Source organism: Lissotriton helveticus, chromosome 5_1 (genome assembly GCF_964261635.1).
Source record: "Lissotriton helveticus chromosome 5_1, aLisHel1.1, whole genome shotgun sequence".
NCBI classification, from domain to species: Eukaryota; Metazoa; Chordata; class Amphibia; order Caudata; family Salamandridae; genus Lissotriton; species Lissotriton helveticus.
The window spans coordinates 499,109,324-499,125,473 of NC_136065.1; the positions used below are offsets into that span (position 1 = coordinate 499,109,324).

The window sequence follows — 16,150 nt, forward strand, 5'->3', positions numbered from 1 at the left end:
ACAGTTAGAGATGCGACATAACTCCTCACCAAGTGAGGCCACAGCACACCGTTTGACCATCCAACGCCTCGAGTATAAAGCCCTAATGCGAGAAAAAGCAAGGGCACGTCTACTTTCCACAAGACATAGGGTGTATGAAATGGGGGATAGGGCAGGGAGAATGTTGGCCTGGCTGGAGAAAAGGGAGCAGGGAGAGAGGTGGGTACCTGAACTATCCACTGGCAAGGATACACGGGTGTCCGACCCTCAAGTAATAGCGGAAGCATTTGCGAACTATTTAGAAAAGGTGTATACCTCCTTCACAACCTATACGTCAGAGGACTCCCGACAACTGTTGGCCGATATTACCCTGCCTTCATTGTCTAAGACAGACAGGGCCGATCTGGAAGCTGAAATCACAGATGATGAGATCTGCAAAGCCCTATTTAGCGTCCAATCGGGGAAAGCAATGGGGCTTAACGGAATTCCGATAGAATTCCTCAAATCAAAGGCCTTGAAGGTAGCACCCCATCTTAATCACATGTATGCAGAAAGCCTTGAGAAAGGAATACTGGCTTCAGACAAAAGACTGGATTCTATAGTGGTAATTCGTAAGCCCGGGAAACCGGCGGATAGTTGTAGCTCGTATAGGCCAATCTCCTTGATAAATGCGGAGGCCAAGATCCTGGCGAAACTGTTAGCTTCACGTCTAAATGCTTTCCTCCCCTCCCTTGTTCATGCAGACCAATCCAGATTTGTGCCGGGACGGAATACAACATTGAACATTCGCCGGGTACATAATGTGCTGGCACGGCAGCAATGTGTAGAGGAGGACGCAGTGTTTATGTCATTGGATGCCTCTATGGCATTCGATTCCATAGAGTGGCCCTATCTCTTCGAAGTCCGCTTGGGGTTTGGCCTGAGATTTATGGCATGGGTTAGACTGCTCTACAATGAACTCCACGGTCAGGTGAGGGTGAACAATCGTACGTCACGGGCGTTCATGTTGCACAGGGGGACCAGACAGGGCTGCTCCCACTACTCTTTGCCCTTCTTCTGGAACCCCTGGCATCGTGGTGAGACGGGATGTTGCTCTCAGAGGCCTCAAATGGGAGGAGGAAACTGAGGACAGAATATCGCTATACGCCGCCGATATGCTGATTTACCTAGCCTCCCCCTATACCTCAATACATAGGTTATTAAATATCTTTACAAACTTCTGCAAGTACTCAGGCTATGCCATCAATTGGGCAAAGTCAGTGCTTTTTATTCTTCATGGCCCTCCGCCTAGACTACCCAGAGGATGTAAAGTTGAAGTGACCAGCGAAGGTTTCCGATATCTGGGGATATTTATTACTCCAAACTCAAAAACTTTCCACAATAAGAACCTCGTAGTTCCCCTACATAAACTCGGAAGATGTCAAACATTGGAGGTCACTGCCATTATCGCTGCTAGGTCGAGCGGCGCTGTTTAAAATGCTGGCACTGCTACGATTCTACCTACTCAAGAACTGTCCATACCGTGTCCCTGACTCATATTTTAACAATGTTGAGGCGGAGGTTCGGACACTATTGTGGGACGGTGGGTCTCCGCGGATTGCCTCGGAAAAACTGACATAGGGGTGGTATGATGGAGGCATCGCAGACATACAGCTATATTACTGGGTATCACAATTGGTAGCGGTGAATCACTGGTTATACAGCTTTTCGACGAATCCAGCATACCGATTAGAGCGTATCAGACCGGGCGAGAGGGTTATCTGGGAGTCCCATATACTAGACCCCGCAAAGGGAGATATCTAGGACCGATGGCTCACACGACCTCCATCTGACATAAGGCTACTAAAAGCCTGGGTTGGAAGGGAAAAACTGACGAAAGAGACGCCCTTATGGTCCTCGCAACAACTGGGGCTGCTCTGCTATCACGCAGGGTTGGATAGATAGGACACCATAGGAATTTTTACTGTTGGCGATCTCCTACAGAAGGGTACGATTCTTACCTTTCAGGACCTAAAAATTAAGTATGAATTGGTACCACGGGAGAGGTTTCGATACCTACAAATTCGCCATGCGCTTAACACAGCCCTCATAGATCTGACAACCATACCAGATGTGTCCCCATTGGAGGATCGACTCCTATCAGAACCTCTCCTGACCAAGGCCATTTCCCTTACCAGACCCTTTTCATGCTCTCAGGGACAAATGGCAGACATGGGAGAGATCGAGGATGAGGACTGGCAAACCGCCCTGATGTCCCCAAGAAAGGCAGCCATAAACCACAGTTTTCGACTGATCTAACTAAAAGTCTTACATAGGACCTACCTCACTGGTGTGACCTTAGCTAAGATAGGAACCAGGTAAGACGCACGTGGATGTAATCAAAAAGCCACATTTTATCATATACTATGGGACTGCCCCCTGATCCGACACTTATGGGAAAGGGCCATGGGAAAGATGCAAGATGCGCTGGGGAAACAACTCATTTTAACGCCTCCACTGGGGATTCTGAATATTTGGGACGCAACCGATCTCACGGATACAGAGCAACAATTCACAACCCTGGGATACACACTAGTGAAAAGAGCCATTGCTATGAAACGGGGGGCAGTAGATCGCCCACTGATAATAGGGTGGGTGGCGGAAATGGACAGATGCCTGGTAGCCGAAAAGGAGGTTTACAAATCTAGGGGCTGTCCTAAAAAGTGGGACAAAAAAAATCGGGTGCCTGGAATGCATATCGAGGAGAACTGTGCATCTCGCCAACAGTGGAACTGGAAATGTCAAAAGGGGGGCCCCGGAACCGTAATGTTTGATGGCAATATTGTGCACAACATTATCTATTTTTTATTCTGTAAAGGAAAGTTTATTACTGTGATTATGCAAGTGACGAATGTTAAATTGCTAATAAAAATTATTATTATAAAAAAAAGTTGACCCATCTCAGCTCCTTTCTCAAATGTTTTGGAATGAACCGTCAAGCGGGGGCTGTGAAAAAGGGGGGCGGTCCCAAAACACAATTTCCCTATGGATTTCGGAACAGTGCTACAGCTAAAATGGCAGACAGGAATTACACCAAACTTGGCAGAAAGATAGATCTTTACACCCAGAAAGTGTCCTTTTTGTGATTTGAAGTAAATCAGTTCAGTAGTTTTTGAGAAATTAAGGTTCAAAATGTATGTATAGCTGGATGGTTAGGTTTTCGGGACTCTTGCAGGAGACTCTTGAGTACGCAACTTTGAAGAACAGAGCATCAGTGATGTCATCAATTATGTCACTGACCATGTCATGAGTGACTGAACCTATTATAACATCCCTGTAACCTTTGTTTTTTTCAGTGAATTTTTTACGTTTTTTAATTCTATTTCCTAACTACAAAGTCCCTGTAACCTTTGGGTTTTTTCAGTGAATTTCTAGGGTTTTTAATGCTATTTGCTAATAATAACATCCGTGTAAGATTTGGTTTTTAGAGAATTTCACTTTTTTTAATATAAATTGTACTACAATTTGACCCATAAGTTCAATTTACTAATATACATTTTCACAAGTTTATAAATACATTTTATTCACAAATTCATTCTTTATATTTTAAAATTAAAATTTAAGGGGGGCGTGGCTAGCAGCCAAAGCAAATGGCCACTGCCTAGGGAGGCTCCGCAACCGTAGCACCTTCCCAATCGATCCGTGCACTGATTCGGTGGCATAGGACGCCCTATGAATAGCGGGCGAGACGCCGGAGGCCTAGCGTAAACGCAAGAGTGGGTCCTGAGCCCCGAGCATACTGAAATAAGCAGCCTGCGTCGTGAACAAGAGACGCAGCCTATAAGGTGCGGTGGAGCCGGGGCGTTGCGTGGCTCGTGGGCCGCATAGAATTGAAGGTGGCACGGACTGGCTCCTGTGGACGATCGGGCGACGCTCCGGAGACTCTGCGGCTGCCGTCTTGCTCGGGCTCTGAATGGCGAGTGCGTGAGAAAGCTGTGTGGAGATCTGAGTGATCAACGAGGCGCGCCGCGAGAGCTGCAAGTGAGTAAGGGCGGCCCCACGGCGGCGCCGGATACTGCCTACAGAACGGCGGGGAGCGGAGCTCTGTGTTCTATGTCAGCTTCGGACGCCGGTTACGGAGGAGTGATTGCGACCTGCCGCCTCCGTTTTGTGCACTGTGGACATTGGGCGCCCTCACATGCATCGCCCATTTCAGGTCAGTAGAGCTGAGCGTACACTGGCTGGGGCTTGCTCCTGGAGCAGTAGTGCTCCCTGGGGAGGCGCCGAAGACACTTCCTGCATATGCCTCCAACACCACATCTAATACCTACCTGCCGCCAACACTGCACTGCCAATACTGTGCTGCCAGTCTAGAAGACAGTACTGACCTGCTGCAATTCTGCGGGTAGGACTTGCACGTGTTGATTGCTCCCGGCTGTAAATGATGAAGCATGGGCCAGCGGTGACTGGGAAACCACAGTGACTAAACTTACAGAGGTAGATACGAGAAGCCAGCACTGACGCGACCAGAACTTTTGCAATTGGGGCGCATTGAAACATAGCCAGAGGATGTCGGTGCGTAGATACGCCAGGACTCCTGGTAGAAACCCCCCCAGACACGTTCTCAGGCTGCAGGGTGCGGGCGCAGGAAAATCAAAAGGCCGCACATGACGTTCAGTTCTGCGGCATGCAGCGGCGAATACTAACGCCCGCAAGTGCTGCATAGAGTGCTATACGGAGGACCAGCCACAATGGAGGGCCGGGGACAAAGAACTGCGCAGCAACTCAAGCTGGACAAATATGCGTACAATAAAGACACGCCGGACAACACAGGGTCGCAAACTGAGCGGGGGGGGGGGAAGCCCGGCAAAATGAGAAACCTGCAAAAGTCACTTTGCTGGACATTATAACTACCTTGACTAAGCTCCAAACTACTTTAGGGCCGATCTCTTCGGACATTTAGTTGATCCGTGCTGACTTTCAGAAAATGGCCACGAGAATGACGGACGTGGAGGCCACAACGACGACTCTCCCGATAGATACTGCCGTGCTACAGCACCAGATCGAGCAACTGGAAGCAGACAACAAACCAATGGCGGCCAAGGTTGATGACCAGGAAGGCCGCTCGAGACGCAACAACATCCGGATTATAGGCGTACCGGAAAAGGCGGGGGTCCTGCACTGGACCTTTCTGTAGAAAACCTCATTAAAAAAAATCAGCTACAACCGCGTGGTTTGTCCAACTTCTTTTTAGTTGAAAGGGCTCACCGAGTACTGGGTGGCAGACCACGACCCGGGCCCCCCCCTGCCTATACTCGCCCACATCTTCAACTTCTGTGACCGAGATGCGATCCTCCAGATGACGTGGAATGCCCCTCCAATTCGTCTCGAGAACTACACTGTTACATTCTACATACACTACATGGCGGCAGTGACTAAGCAACGTCGCAGCTTTCTGGAGGTCAAGAGAGAAATGAGAGCCAGAGAGCTAAAGTAATCCATGCTATTCCCGGCAAAGTTGCGGGTAGAAGCAGAGGGAAAACTTTGGTTCTTCGAGACACCAGAAGAAGCCCATGACTGGCTTGAGGGATGGCGCCCGACATCCAGGCCTAAACGACTAGGCCAGAAGCAACACCAGGGGCTGCTGGAGGACGCTTCCCCGGGCTCCAGGGACAAAAGCTCAACAGAGGATGGAGAGCAGGCGAAAGACGGACGCTGAGGAAAAGGTCCGACCCTGCGATTCTATAACTATCAGATGAAGGGACTCTGCAAGATTGCCAGCGAGGCCCAGAAGCGGGCGGACTTGACTGCAATGGACCAATGCTTATCTTCGGAATGATGTGAACTTAACACTATCCGGCGCCCCTACTGGGGCCCTTCCAAACATAAAGCTGTACTACTGGGCCTCGCAGCTCACCGTAATAATCCAATGGATGCAAGCTCCACAGGAGGAACCAGCGTTCCGCATGGATAGATATGTCCTCGGTTCAGTTGGTGTCATAGGAGCACTCTATAAGAAACATAGGGGTACTTCTCTTTTAGGGCCAACAGCACACTAAGTACCTATATGGTACGCGTAGCAGCACTCCCTTGGCTGGGAAGGGGTTATAACGCAGGCCACACCGCTCTTGGAGACCCAACGCTTAGGTAAACTATGTAATAGCAAGGGCTTCAAACAGTGGGACCTTATAGGAATTTCCCAGGTGGGGGATCTGTGGAAAAAGGGCAAGATAATTACGTTCGCTCAGCTCCAAGAAACATATGGGATGGCATTGACGGAAACCCTTCATTACATGCAGATTAGACATGCACTCCTGAAAACTATTCCTCCGGGTACTGTGCTCTCAGAGGCATCACCACTAGAGATAGAGAGATAGACTATTGATGGACCATATGGTTAAAAAGCCGATCTCCCAAACCTACTGCAAGATCATAAATAACCAACCGGACCCCACATCCACCCATAAAGAAAGGTGGCAGACTGACATTGGGGAGTTGATTGAGGCAAATTAGCAAGAAGCACTTGCTTCCCCAAAAGAAGTGGCAATACCCTCTAAACAAAATTAGTGCAACTGAAAATCCTCCATCGCACCGACTAGACATGCACAACTCTGCACCGGATAGGTCGCACTGACACACCATTCTGTTTGAGGCAATGCGGGGGGCTAGGTACCTTTTATCATATACTCTGGGAATGCCCGGAGATCAAACGATACTGGGAGATTATCATGCATACCATCTCGAGGGTAACCGGAGCTACAGTTGCACCGGAGCCCAAGAAGTGTCTTTTAAATATCTGGGAGCCGAAGACCTAGATCAAATGGCCCAGAGCCCAGGGCTACATTGAGTGCAATTATAGCGAAGTGGGATATAGCTCAATACTGGGGAGCAAGACTTCCTCCCTCTTACCGTCAATGGTGCTGTGACATGGATGGCGCAATGATAGCGGAGAAAACGGTATTTATGCACAGGGGATGCCCCAAGCAGTGGACGCGGGTTTGGGGAAAATGGAATACATTCAGGGGTAACATTTGCGATCCGCCACCAGAAGAGTACCTGTCAGATATGAGTGACTAACTGTGCAGGTCGGGGACATTGTGACACTCTCAACTAATATGTTGACGCACGGAATTGTCTGAAAGGGAAAATTATGAACCAGAGTATATACATGTGTTCAGTCGATATATGTTTAATCAATGTATCATCATGTACCTAAATCTACTGCTATGTAACACTATGGACCAATTAATGAAAATTGCAAATATTTTTTTTTTTTTTATTAAATTTTAAAATTAAAGAAAGGTAACTTATGTAGTCTTTCTATGAATGCAATGCCCCAAGTCTTTCTTTCTTTGAATTCATATTATGGATCCGCAGTTCCCGTCCCAACCAAAAGCACACTTTTAATACTAAAACAACATAACATTTAATACAAACATATGCTAAAGCAATTTCAATTGGTGTATCACTGCCGGAGTGTGGGTGGCTATTTAGGTGTGTGGATGGCTGTGTGGGTAAGTAAGTGGGTGTGGGAGTGGCTGTGTGGGTGGTTTTGTGGATCGGTGAGTGGGTGTGTAAGTGGCTATATGGGCGTGTGAGTGGTTGTGTGAGTGCGTAAGTGGCTATTTGAGTGGCTGGGGGGTAGTGAGTGGTTATATAAGTGGTTTTGTGAGTGAGTGGTTGTATGGTTGTGGAAGTGGCTGTGTGGGTGTGTGATTGGCTGTGTGTGTCTGTGCTTGGGCATGTGAGTGGGTGTGTGAGTGGCGGTATGGGTGTGTGAGGGGATGTGTGTGAGTGACTGTGGTTGTTGGAGTGGGTGTGTGAGTGAGTTTTTGGGTCTGTGAGTGGGTGTGGGTTTGTGAGTGGTTGTGTGAGTGTATTGCTGTGTAGGTCTATGAGTGGGTGTGCGTGGTTATACAGGTGTGTGAGTGGTTGTGTGGGTGACTAAGTGGGTGTGTGAGTGGCTGTATGGGTCTGTGAGTGGGTATATGGGTGTGTGAATGTGTCTTTGAGTGGGTTTGTGTGGTTTTGTGGGTGAGTGACTGATTGTGTGGGTGTGTAAGTGTCTGTTTGGGTCTGTGAGTGGGTGTGTGAGTACATTTGTGGGTGAGTGGCTGTATGAGTGAGTATGTGAGTAGTTGTGTGGGTGTGTGAGTGTGTAAGTGGGTCTGTCAGTGGGTGTGTGGGTCTGTCAGTGGGTGTGTGAGTAGGTTTGTTGGTCTGTGAGTGGGTGTGTGAGCAGCTGTATGGGTGTGAGTTGTGTGGGTGTGTGAGTGGTAGTGTGGGTGGGCATGTTGTGTGTGAGTGTGTGTGGAAGTACTAGTGTGAGTGGCTGTGTGGGTCCGTGAGTGGGTGTGCAAGTGGTTTTGTAGGTGTGTGAGTGGGCATGTGGGAGTGTAAGTAGGTGTGTGGGAGTGGCTGTGTGAGTCTGTGTAAAGCTGTGAGGGGTTTTGTGGGTCTGTGTAAGGACGTGAGAGGTTTTGTGGGTCTGTGAGAAGGTGTGAGGGGTTTTGTGGGTCTGTGAGTGGGTGTGTGTGTGTGCCTGTGTTGGTGTATGATTGGGTGTGTGAGCAGCTGTGTGGGTTTGTGAGTGGGTGTCTAAGTGGTTTTATGGGTCTGTGAGTGAGAAGATGTGTGGGTCTGTGAGTGGGTGTATGTGTTTTTTAAAATGTTATTTGGGGTCGGGATCTGCCACGGAGCACATTGTATAACGATGAGCACCGCCGTGGTTCCTTGGATCCTCACATATTAAAAATCTTTTTGGGACAAATCTTGTCCATGGGGGTCCTTCACATACCCTCCATCAGTTCAATGGGGTCAAGGTACCTGCATCCTTACCCCTTCTATCACTTTTAAAATGTATTTTTCCCCCTGAAAATCGAGTCCCGATGTAGAAGTGGTGGCTGCAACTTTCCTCTCAGGTTGCGGCCAGCCAATCATGGCAATGCTGTGGGTGTGTAGCTCTGAGGATCCAAGTCTCTAGATATACACAAATATTGTACTTTAAAAACTCCCAAACTACTGAACAGATATACACCAAATTACAAAAAGCACTCTTTCTGGACCAATATTTAGCTCTCTGCCAAATTTGGTGTACTGTTGTTTAGCGGTTCGGGCAGTTGTCTTGTCTAAAAACCCTATGGGAAATTGCTTAAGTGAAAACACTTTTTGAGGACCCTCTCTTTGTCAAGGCTCCAGCTTGGCGGATCACCCTGAAACTTTGCAGACAGCAGCTGAAGTGACTGGCAAACTAGTTTTGAAACTTTCTTGAAGATTCATCAAACGGAGGCAAAGTTATTAGCAGAATAAAAAACGCCCTTCCTATGCAAACTAGGTCCTAACTATAACTGCCTACTGGCGATATTTAGTTCACTGAAAAAAAACACAGTAAAGGTGAAGTTATGGCTACAAACACAATCTAAAAGCGACATTCACCAGTTAGGGTTAGTTAAATAAACCATAACTCACTCCCTGGCCATGCAACAATTACAAACTTAAATATGACATCACTCATGACATGTTAAATGACTTCATTGATTACATCACAGATGATATCTTGAATGACATTGAGGACATTCCTCATTACACCATCTACTTGTAACATTACTCTGTTTGGGCCAGGTCCAGCGGAGGTTAGCCGAAAGACAAGGATTGGTGCCTAGCCCTCTGTTAGTGACCAAACAACACTGCACATGGCCTCTGGATGTGCACAGCAAAAGTTGGCTGCAGAGCCTGGGTTACAGCAAGGGCCTAAGGCCAACTGTTGTTGCACATGGCTGTTAGCTGTGTGCTATTGAGGCTGGCGGCGGGGCCTGATTTACAGCCAGACAAAGTGCAAAACTCCACATATTGCCAACTCCTACTGCACAAAGTCTTTAGCAACAAAAAAAAAACCACTGGGCAAAGTAAATTGGTCAGCTTATTTTAGTTAAGAATGGGTTTGTATGAAGGCAGCTGCGAGTCTGGTTGGCAAAAGTTAGAAAAATTCAGGTAAAAGAGAACAGTGTGCGCTCTTACTGCAAAAAGCTACGACGTTTGATCTGAAGAATAAATGTAGATTAAGGTAACAAAAATGTGTTGTGAAAGGATTTCAGATACAATTACCAAATTCACCATAGCATCCGTATAACATTGGCGAGTGAATACATTAGCTGTTAAGGTATTATTTTGGTAAGATGGTTCGCATCGATTAAGATTACAATTGTGTACTTACCGGTTCATTTACAGCATTTTGAACAGATGCATTTTTTATGCAAACTCCAAATGCAAATGGTCTAGAAGGATTTGTAATTCCATCTTCAAACCTCAAATGAACATCTTGTATTTGTAACTGAAAGGATATAAATTATTATGTTTTACTTTTTTTTAAAACAAAAGCATTTGCTTTAAGCATTGTGTTTAAATCTTGGAGAAACACCTAGAATGCTAAGCCAGAAATTACATGATATAGCTTAAGCAAACATATAGCCTTTCGAATAAATAGTATGTAATGACTTCACAGGCCTTTGTTCCAATCCTCAGTTTCTTGATGGCTTTAATAACCGCGGACATCTGCAGTACACCACTAGTAAAAAAAAATGTAAACAACCAATTCCATTCAAATAAATATGGGAATAATTTCAAAGTTAATTGATAAAAACATTCTTCATTTTCTAAATCTAATCCAAAGCAAATACTAAAGCAATTCTGAAGAGAAACCACATTCAAATGAAAAGAATTCCAACTGGAAAGCCCACTGCACAGGTTGCAGTTAACAACTGTATGGTGTACAGTTATGAAGTTACCCATTTGCACAGCATAACAACCATTTGGGGAGGGGCAGTGCAATTTAAATGCAACGTCTTTACGGAATGTAGATTTCATAACAAGCATAAATGTTTACATTATGTGGTCAAGTATTTTTGCTCAGCAAAATTAATGTAGAGAAAACACATACATCTCCCTTCAGAAACAGGGTTACACACATCCACAGGTTTTTTGGGAAGCATTGCTTTTTCTCTTACTACAATAGTTTTCAAGTGAAATCATATCATTTCATGCTAATTATATTTTGTACGTTCTATCGAACAAACCTGAATATTTATATTTTAAATGTATTTTATTCTACAGAATTCACGGCCTTCCATCTATTCCTCATTCTCAGCAGTGTATCATTTGAATATTTTAACTTCAACTATTCTTGAAAACTTACTGTCTCTCATTGTCCCGGAATAGCATCCATTCATGGCCAGGAGACAAACTATAGATCGTAATGGAAGTGTTTAATCAAAGGAGACGCTCTGCAAAGGACTTACTAATGTGAACACTTCCCATTCCAGAGCTTTTTCATAATATGTAACGCAAATTCAACATCCTCTGCAAACTTGGCTGACAGCCTTCAATATGCATGTCAAGCTCAAAAACCACAGTAACTTCCAGGGCTAAGCTATCAATAGTAATGTAGGTGCTGTGGCAACTATAGCTGCTTTTTACTACCACACCAGCGGAGGGGTCCACTTTCTTTTCTTTCATTAGGTTACAAGTCTTTGCTATGCCACTGAGTAAATTTAAAGCTTGCGGCATCATTCCTGTACGTTTGCAACTGAGTTTCCAAGTTAACTGGGCCTGTTTTAATCCCCCGCCGCCTTGAGGGACTAAACGGAAGTTTCAAATTATATTTAGTGACGTTGTCAACCACTAAACCTTCTGCATAATTTCCAATCAAATCAGAATAATTCCACTATTAGTACAATATTTGCGGCTGTTGCAGTTAGAGGGCATCAAAAATGATCCAATTCAGTTGACTAGATTTGCCCATTTAACTTAACAAGAGTTTTCCCACTATAAATGTCGATAAAGAGAACTATGTCTGAGGGAGCCTCCCCATCTCATGATGACACATATCTTTAAAACAAAGACAGAAACTTTTGCTTCGAAACTGGCTAAAAAAGCAGTGACAATGGCCGTCTTTATTGAAAAAGCACCACTGTGACACTATTTTCTTGTCTTGGTGTTTTCAGAACTGAACTAGCCTTCTGCAGGTAGTGGACATAATTTTTTGACCTTCAAGGAAGATTCCAATATCTATTTTGAGGATTCCAGTACTCGATCTATAAAGAACATAATAGGTTGCCTTACACTATGTTCTATCTGCAAAGACACAAAATTAAGGGATAACATCTCTCAGATAAGCTTGACAAATGTAAATAGGGGAGAATCGGGTAGGATAAATGGGCTTTTCAGCATGCTTGCGATTTGCGGTATGACTGCACTCCTATCAAGAGTTCAGCAGTGGCATACCTTATGCCTCAACATTATTGACCAGTCTACTGGATGATGGGTATCTAGGGAAGCACTGGGCTTCATCTTGAATGATGATGCTTAGCCCAACAGATTTTCTGAAATGGGATGAAGCAGTTAAGAATTTAGCATCGGACGGCTCTAACCCAGTCCCCCCACCCCCAATCAGTTGATAAAGTGTTACCATTAAATGGCAAGGCACTGGAGATGCCAATAATTGCAGGATGCTCGAACTTGAGCATTTCTCTGTGTTAAGACACCCATTAATAGTACATGCTGTTGTCACAGCAAACTCTTCATAAGTATGTTGCTTCCGTAAAGAGGTCTCTTTACCTTTTGAAAACTAAAAAGAACATTGGCGCAATGGAGCTGCGAGGTAGGATCACACTTTTGCAGTACTCTTCAGGCATGATCAGACACAAAATGTTTGTCCATCCAGCACCAATAGAACCCCAAGTCTGCTTCCCCTCTGAGAGGTTCTGGTCACCAAAACCCATCATGAGTCGGCAGTAGAAAGAATGAGAAAAAGAGGCAGGTCATTTTCATACTGGTACCAAAGGCGCTGCTGACTTGGTGACTGCATCTGGCTCATAACCCATCTAAACTACATTGTAGAGCTTTCACACTGCCTAAAGTGTGGAGTCTCCTTCAGCACCAGTCACTTTGTGAGCATCAAAAGAAAAATAGCTTCTCAGAGGGCTCTGATGAATTCCAACAATGCTTCTTGTTTAATACCTGCCTCAGTGAGCAGGACATTCCAAACCAATTGTGAAGAAGAGATTATGATGACAAACTACATTTCCAATCTCTGGATAACCTTGCACTTGAATACAATGCTGTTAGAAATTGGGTTTCAAGGTTGGCAGAGGTATGCACCTTGTTCAAACAGGAACCGCAACCGTAGTCAGGGTAGGTCAGATACACACCATAAATTAACCTGTGCTCACCCTCTGGTAGATTGGCGCAGAGCAGGCGGACTGACCTTAAAAGTGAATGTGTAAAGTATTTGTGCAACACTTCAGGCAGTAAAACAGTGAAAATACCACAAAAAGACTCCACTACAGTTTAGAAAAATAGCTTATATTTTTATGAGCAAACTTAAGATCAAAACAACAAAAGTCTAATAAGTATAAGCGGGATTATGAATTTTCAAAGATGAAACGAAATTGTAGTGCTTAAAAGCTTAAAGCGCCAACTGGGGCTATCTGGTCACACTAGACCGGGAAAATCTAAAAGTTCAGGCCGACCGCAATGGGGCGCAGGTCGGATACAGGGACCAGCCTTGGCCTGAGGCACAGTACCTTTGATGCGCCCTCTACGGAGCTGAGATGCGGGAAGCAACAAGGTGATGAGTTGTTGGCGAACTGCTGGGTTGAAGATGATGCGTAGGCAGCGAGCAGCGCAAAGTCACAGATGCGTCGGAAACTGGAGACGATGCGCTGCGCAGTCGGCGAAGCGATGTCTGTACTCCGAGCAGCAGCGGCAATGCGCCGACGGAGATGCAATGGTTTTGATTGGCTGGACTTCGTTGATGCGTGGATTCTGGTAGCTGCAGCACTTTATACCCACTTCCAAGAGTCCAGGAGTGGATTGGCACCACTTGTTAGGGCAAGATTTGCACCAAGCAAAGTCCAGGTGCTGGTGCAGGTTCATGAGAAGCCTTTGATGTCCCTTAAACTTAAACAAGCGAGCCCTTGGAGTCACTCTGAGTTCAAGTGTGATGGGTTCAGTCCTCCTTCAGCAGAGCAGAGGTTAACAGGCAGCTGGGCAGCACAGCAGAAAAGTAGTTCTTTCAAAGCAGCAGTCCAGCAGAGTGCAGCCCTTGTAGCAGCACAGTGGTCCTTCTTCCTGGCAGAGTCTTCATAGGTCCAGTAGTGTACTGAAGTGGTAGGGTTAGTAGCCCAGTTCTTATACCCAGTGGTGCCTTTGAAGTGGGAGTGACTTAAAAGAAGGGCTTTTAAGTTCGCAGAGGTCCTCCTTCCCGGCTCTAGCTCCAGACTTACCCTGGGAGGTATGCAGCCCTTTGTGTGGGTACAGGACACAGCCTATTCATGTGTAAGTGTCAGCTACTCCCTCCCATCCCGCCCAGTATGACCGATCAGGATGTGGATGGCCACTCAGTCACAACTAAGCTTCCTTTGCGTGTGGCTGTCTAGATGGAATGCACAAAGTACAACCGTCACCCATCCCACATGTGTATTGGAGACAGACTACAGGCACTCAGTGCTAAGAGCAGAAAAATGCAATTTTTCTAAAAGTAAAAGGAATAAATTATGGACAGAATGCTGAACAATGCAAACATTCACCCCCAGTCACAAGGATCTGGGTTTAATCCATCGTTCTTTTGCTCACCACGCCACCACAGTTTGGACCCAGCCATATGCAAATCAGTCTAGACCCTGCCCCTCATGGGTCCCCTGCTCACTTTGCCACTGGATTCAAGCTAGTCTGGCAGATGAGGGATGTTACCCCCAAACCGGTCCCAGGATGCATGTTTCCCGTCCAGAAAGACCTGGCTTGGCAGTTCGGGCTGGACTGCTCCCAGTAGGCACAGGGTCAAGACTGATTTGCATAAAACTGGGTCTGAACTAGGCCGGTGAAGTGAGCTAAAGAATGATGATGGATTCAACCCAGATGTGTGACTGGGGGGGGAGTGTCTGAAAAGTTTCAGCGCTCCGTCGATCATCTCCTTGTGTTTGCACCTTCTAACAGGGGCATTTTTAAAAGATTTATGATAAATTCGACTTTACCAGTAAAGAGGGATTTATCATTACCATTACAATGATATAAAACATGACCCCTCCTCAATCAGGAATTACAGATTAAAAGTGCAATAAGGAATTCCCAATGTTAACCTATGAGAGGGGTGCAGTGTACAGCTTGGGCCTGGCGACAACTGGCAGAAAGAGTTCGACTAACGTATCTGTATGCTCCGCTGTTGCCGCTGGCGTCCCATCCGGATATCTCGGCTGCACGTGAGAATCGAGCTCTTAGTGAACTGACCAAAGTAGGAGTCACACGGATAGGGGATCTTTACGAGAAGGGTCAATTTAAGAAACTGCGGGAAGTGCAGAGGAGCGAGAACAGTGGTTTTATGCTTGGTTTCACGTACGTAAGAGTGCGACAGGCGATGCTGGCGGGGGAGGAGCGTCGGGGGCTAATTACAAAACTCTATAATGCGTCTCTGCGTGAGCGGGAATAGCAGGAAAATCCCTCATTTGCAAAATGGCGAATGGTACTGGGCGATGCTTTCACCTCTGATGTGTGGACTGACTGTTGTACTCTCACTGGCCGTTTAACAGCTAATGGCAATTTGAGAATAATACACTTTAAGTTTCTGCATCAACTATATTATACCCCAGTGCAGCTCTTTAAATATGGTTTGCGAGAAAATGCTAACTGTGTGAGGTGTGGTGTGGCAGATGCAGATTTTTTGCACGTGGCGTGGCAGGGTGAGTGTGTGTTTGCCTTCTGGACGGACGTGACAAAGATGTTGATGGATGTCATTCAGGAACCAGCACATTGCTCCCCCGAACTCTGTTTTCTGGGGTATGTCAAATGTTTCAAACCTTGTAATAGGTGAATAGTTGCACTGTCTACCCTATTTGCGAGGAGAGCTGTGGCGCAATGCTGGGGGGCGAAAGCCACTCCGCCCAAAAAAAAGTGGCTCCGAGATCTGTTGCACTGTAAAACTAATTTACAAATCTATGAGGAGGAACTACCTGAGACCTCTCGCCCTAGGGACTTCTGGGCCCAGCTTACAGCATACTTGCTCACTAATTCGGATCCCGTATGATTATGTATGTATAGGTTTGTGCTGGCTCCCTGTTTGTGCTCACTAATTGCCCTCAGCACTGTTCTATGGTCGGAGTACTCTTATGCCCTATTGCCGTTGTTGGTGGATTCATAATGG

At 46.0% G+C, this 16,150-nt stretch overlaps 1 protein-coding gene across 1 annotated transcript in view; it reads right to left on the reverse strand.

Moving 5' to 3' along the window:
* LOC144752502 (intermembrane lipid transfer protein VPS13D-like) overlaps window positions 1–16,150 on the reverse strand; it is a 189,641-nt gene that overhangs the window by 108,609 nt on the left and 64,882 nt on the right. The window contains exon 6 of the mRNA XM_078640411.1: window positions 10,172–10,288. Coding sequence (XP_078496537.1) covers window positions 10,172–10,288 — 117 coding nt within the window. The remainder of the gene's footprint in view (window positions 1–10,171; window positions 10,289–16,150) is intronic.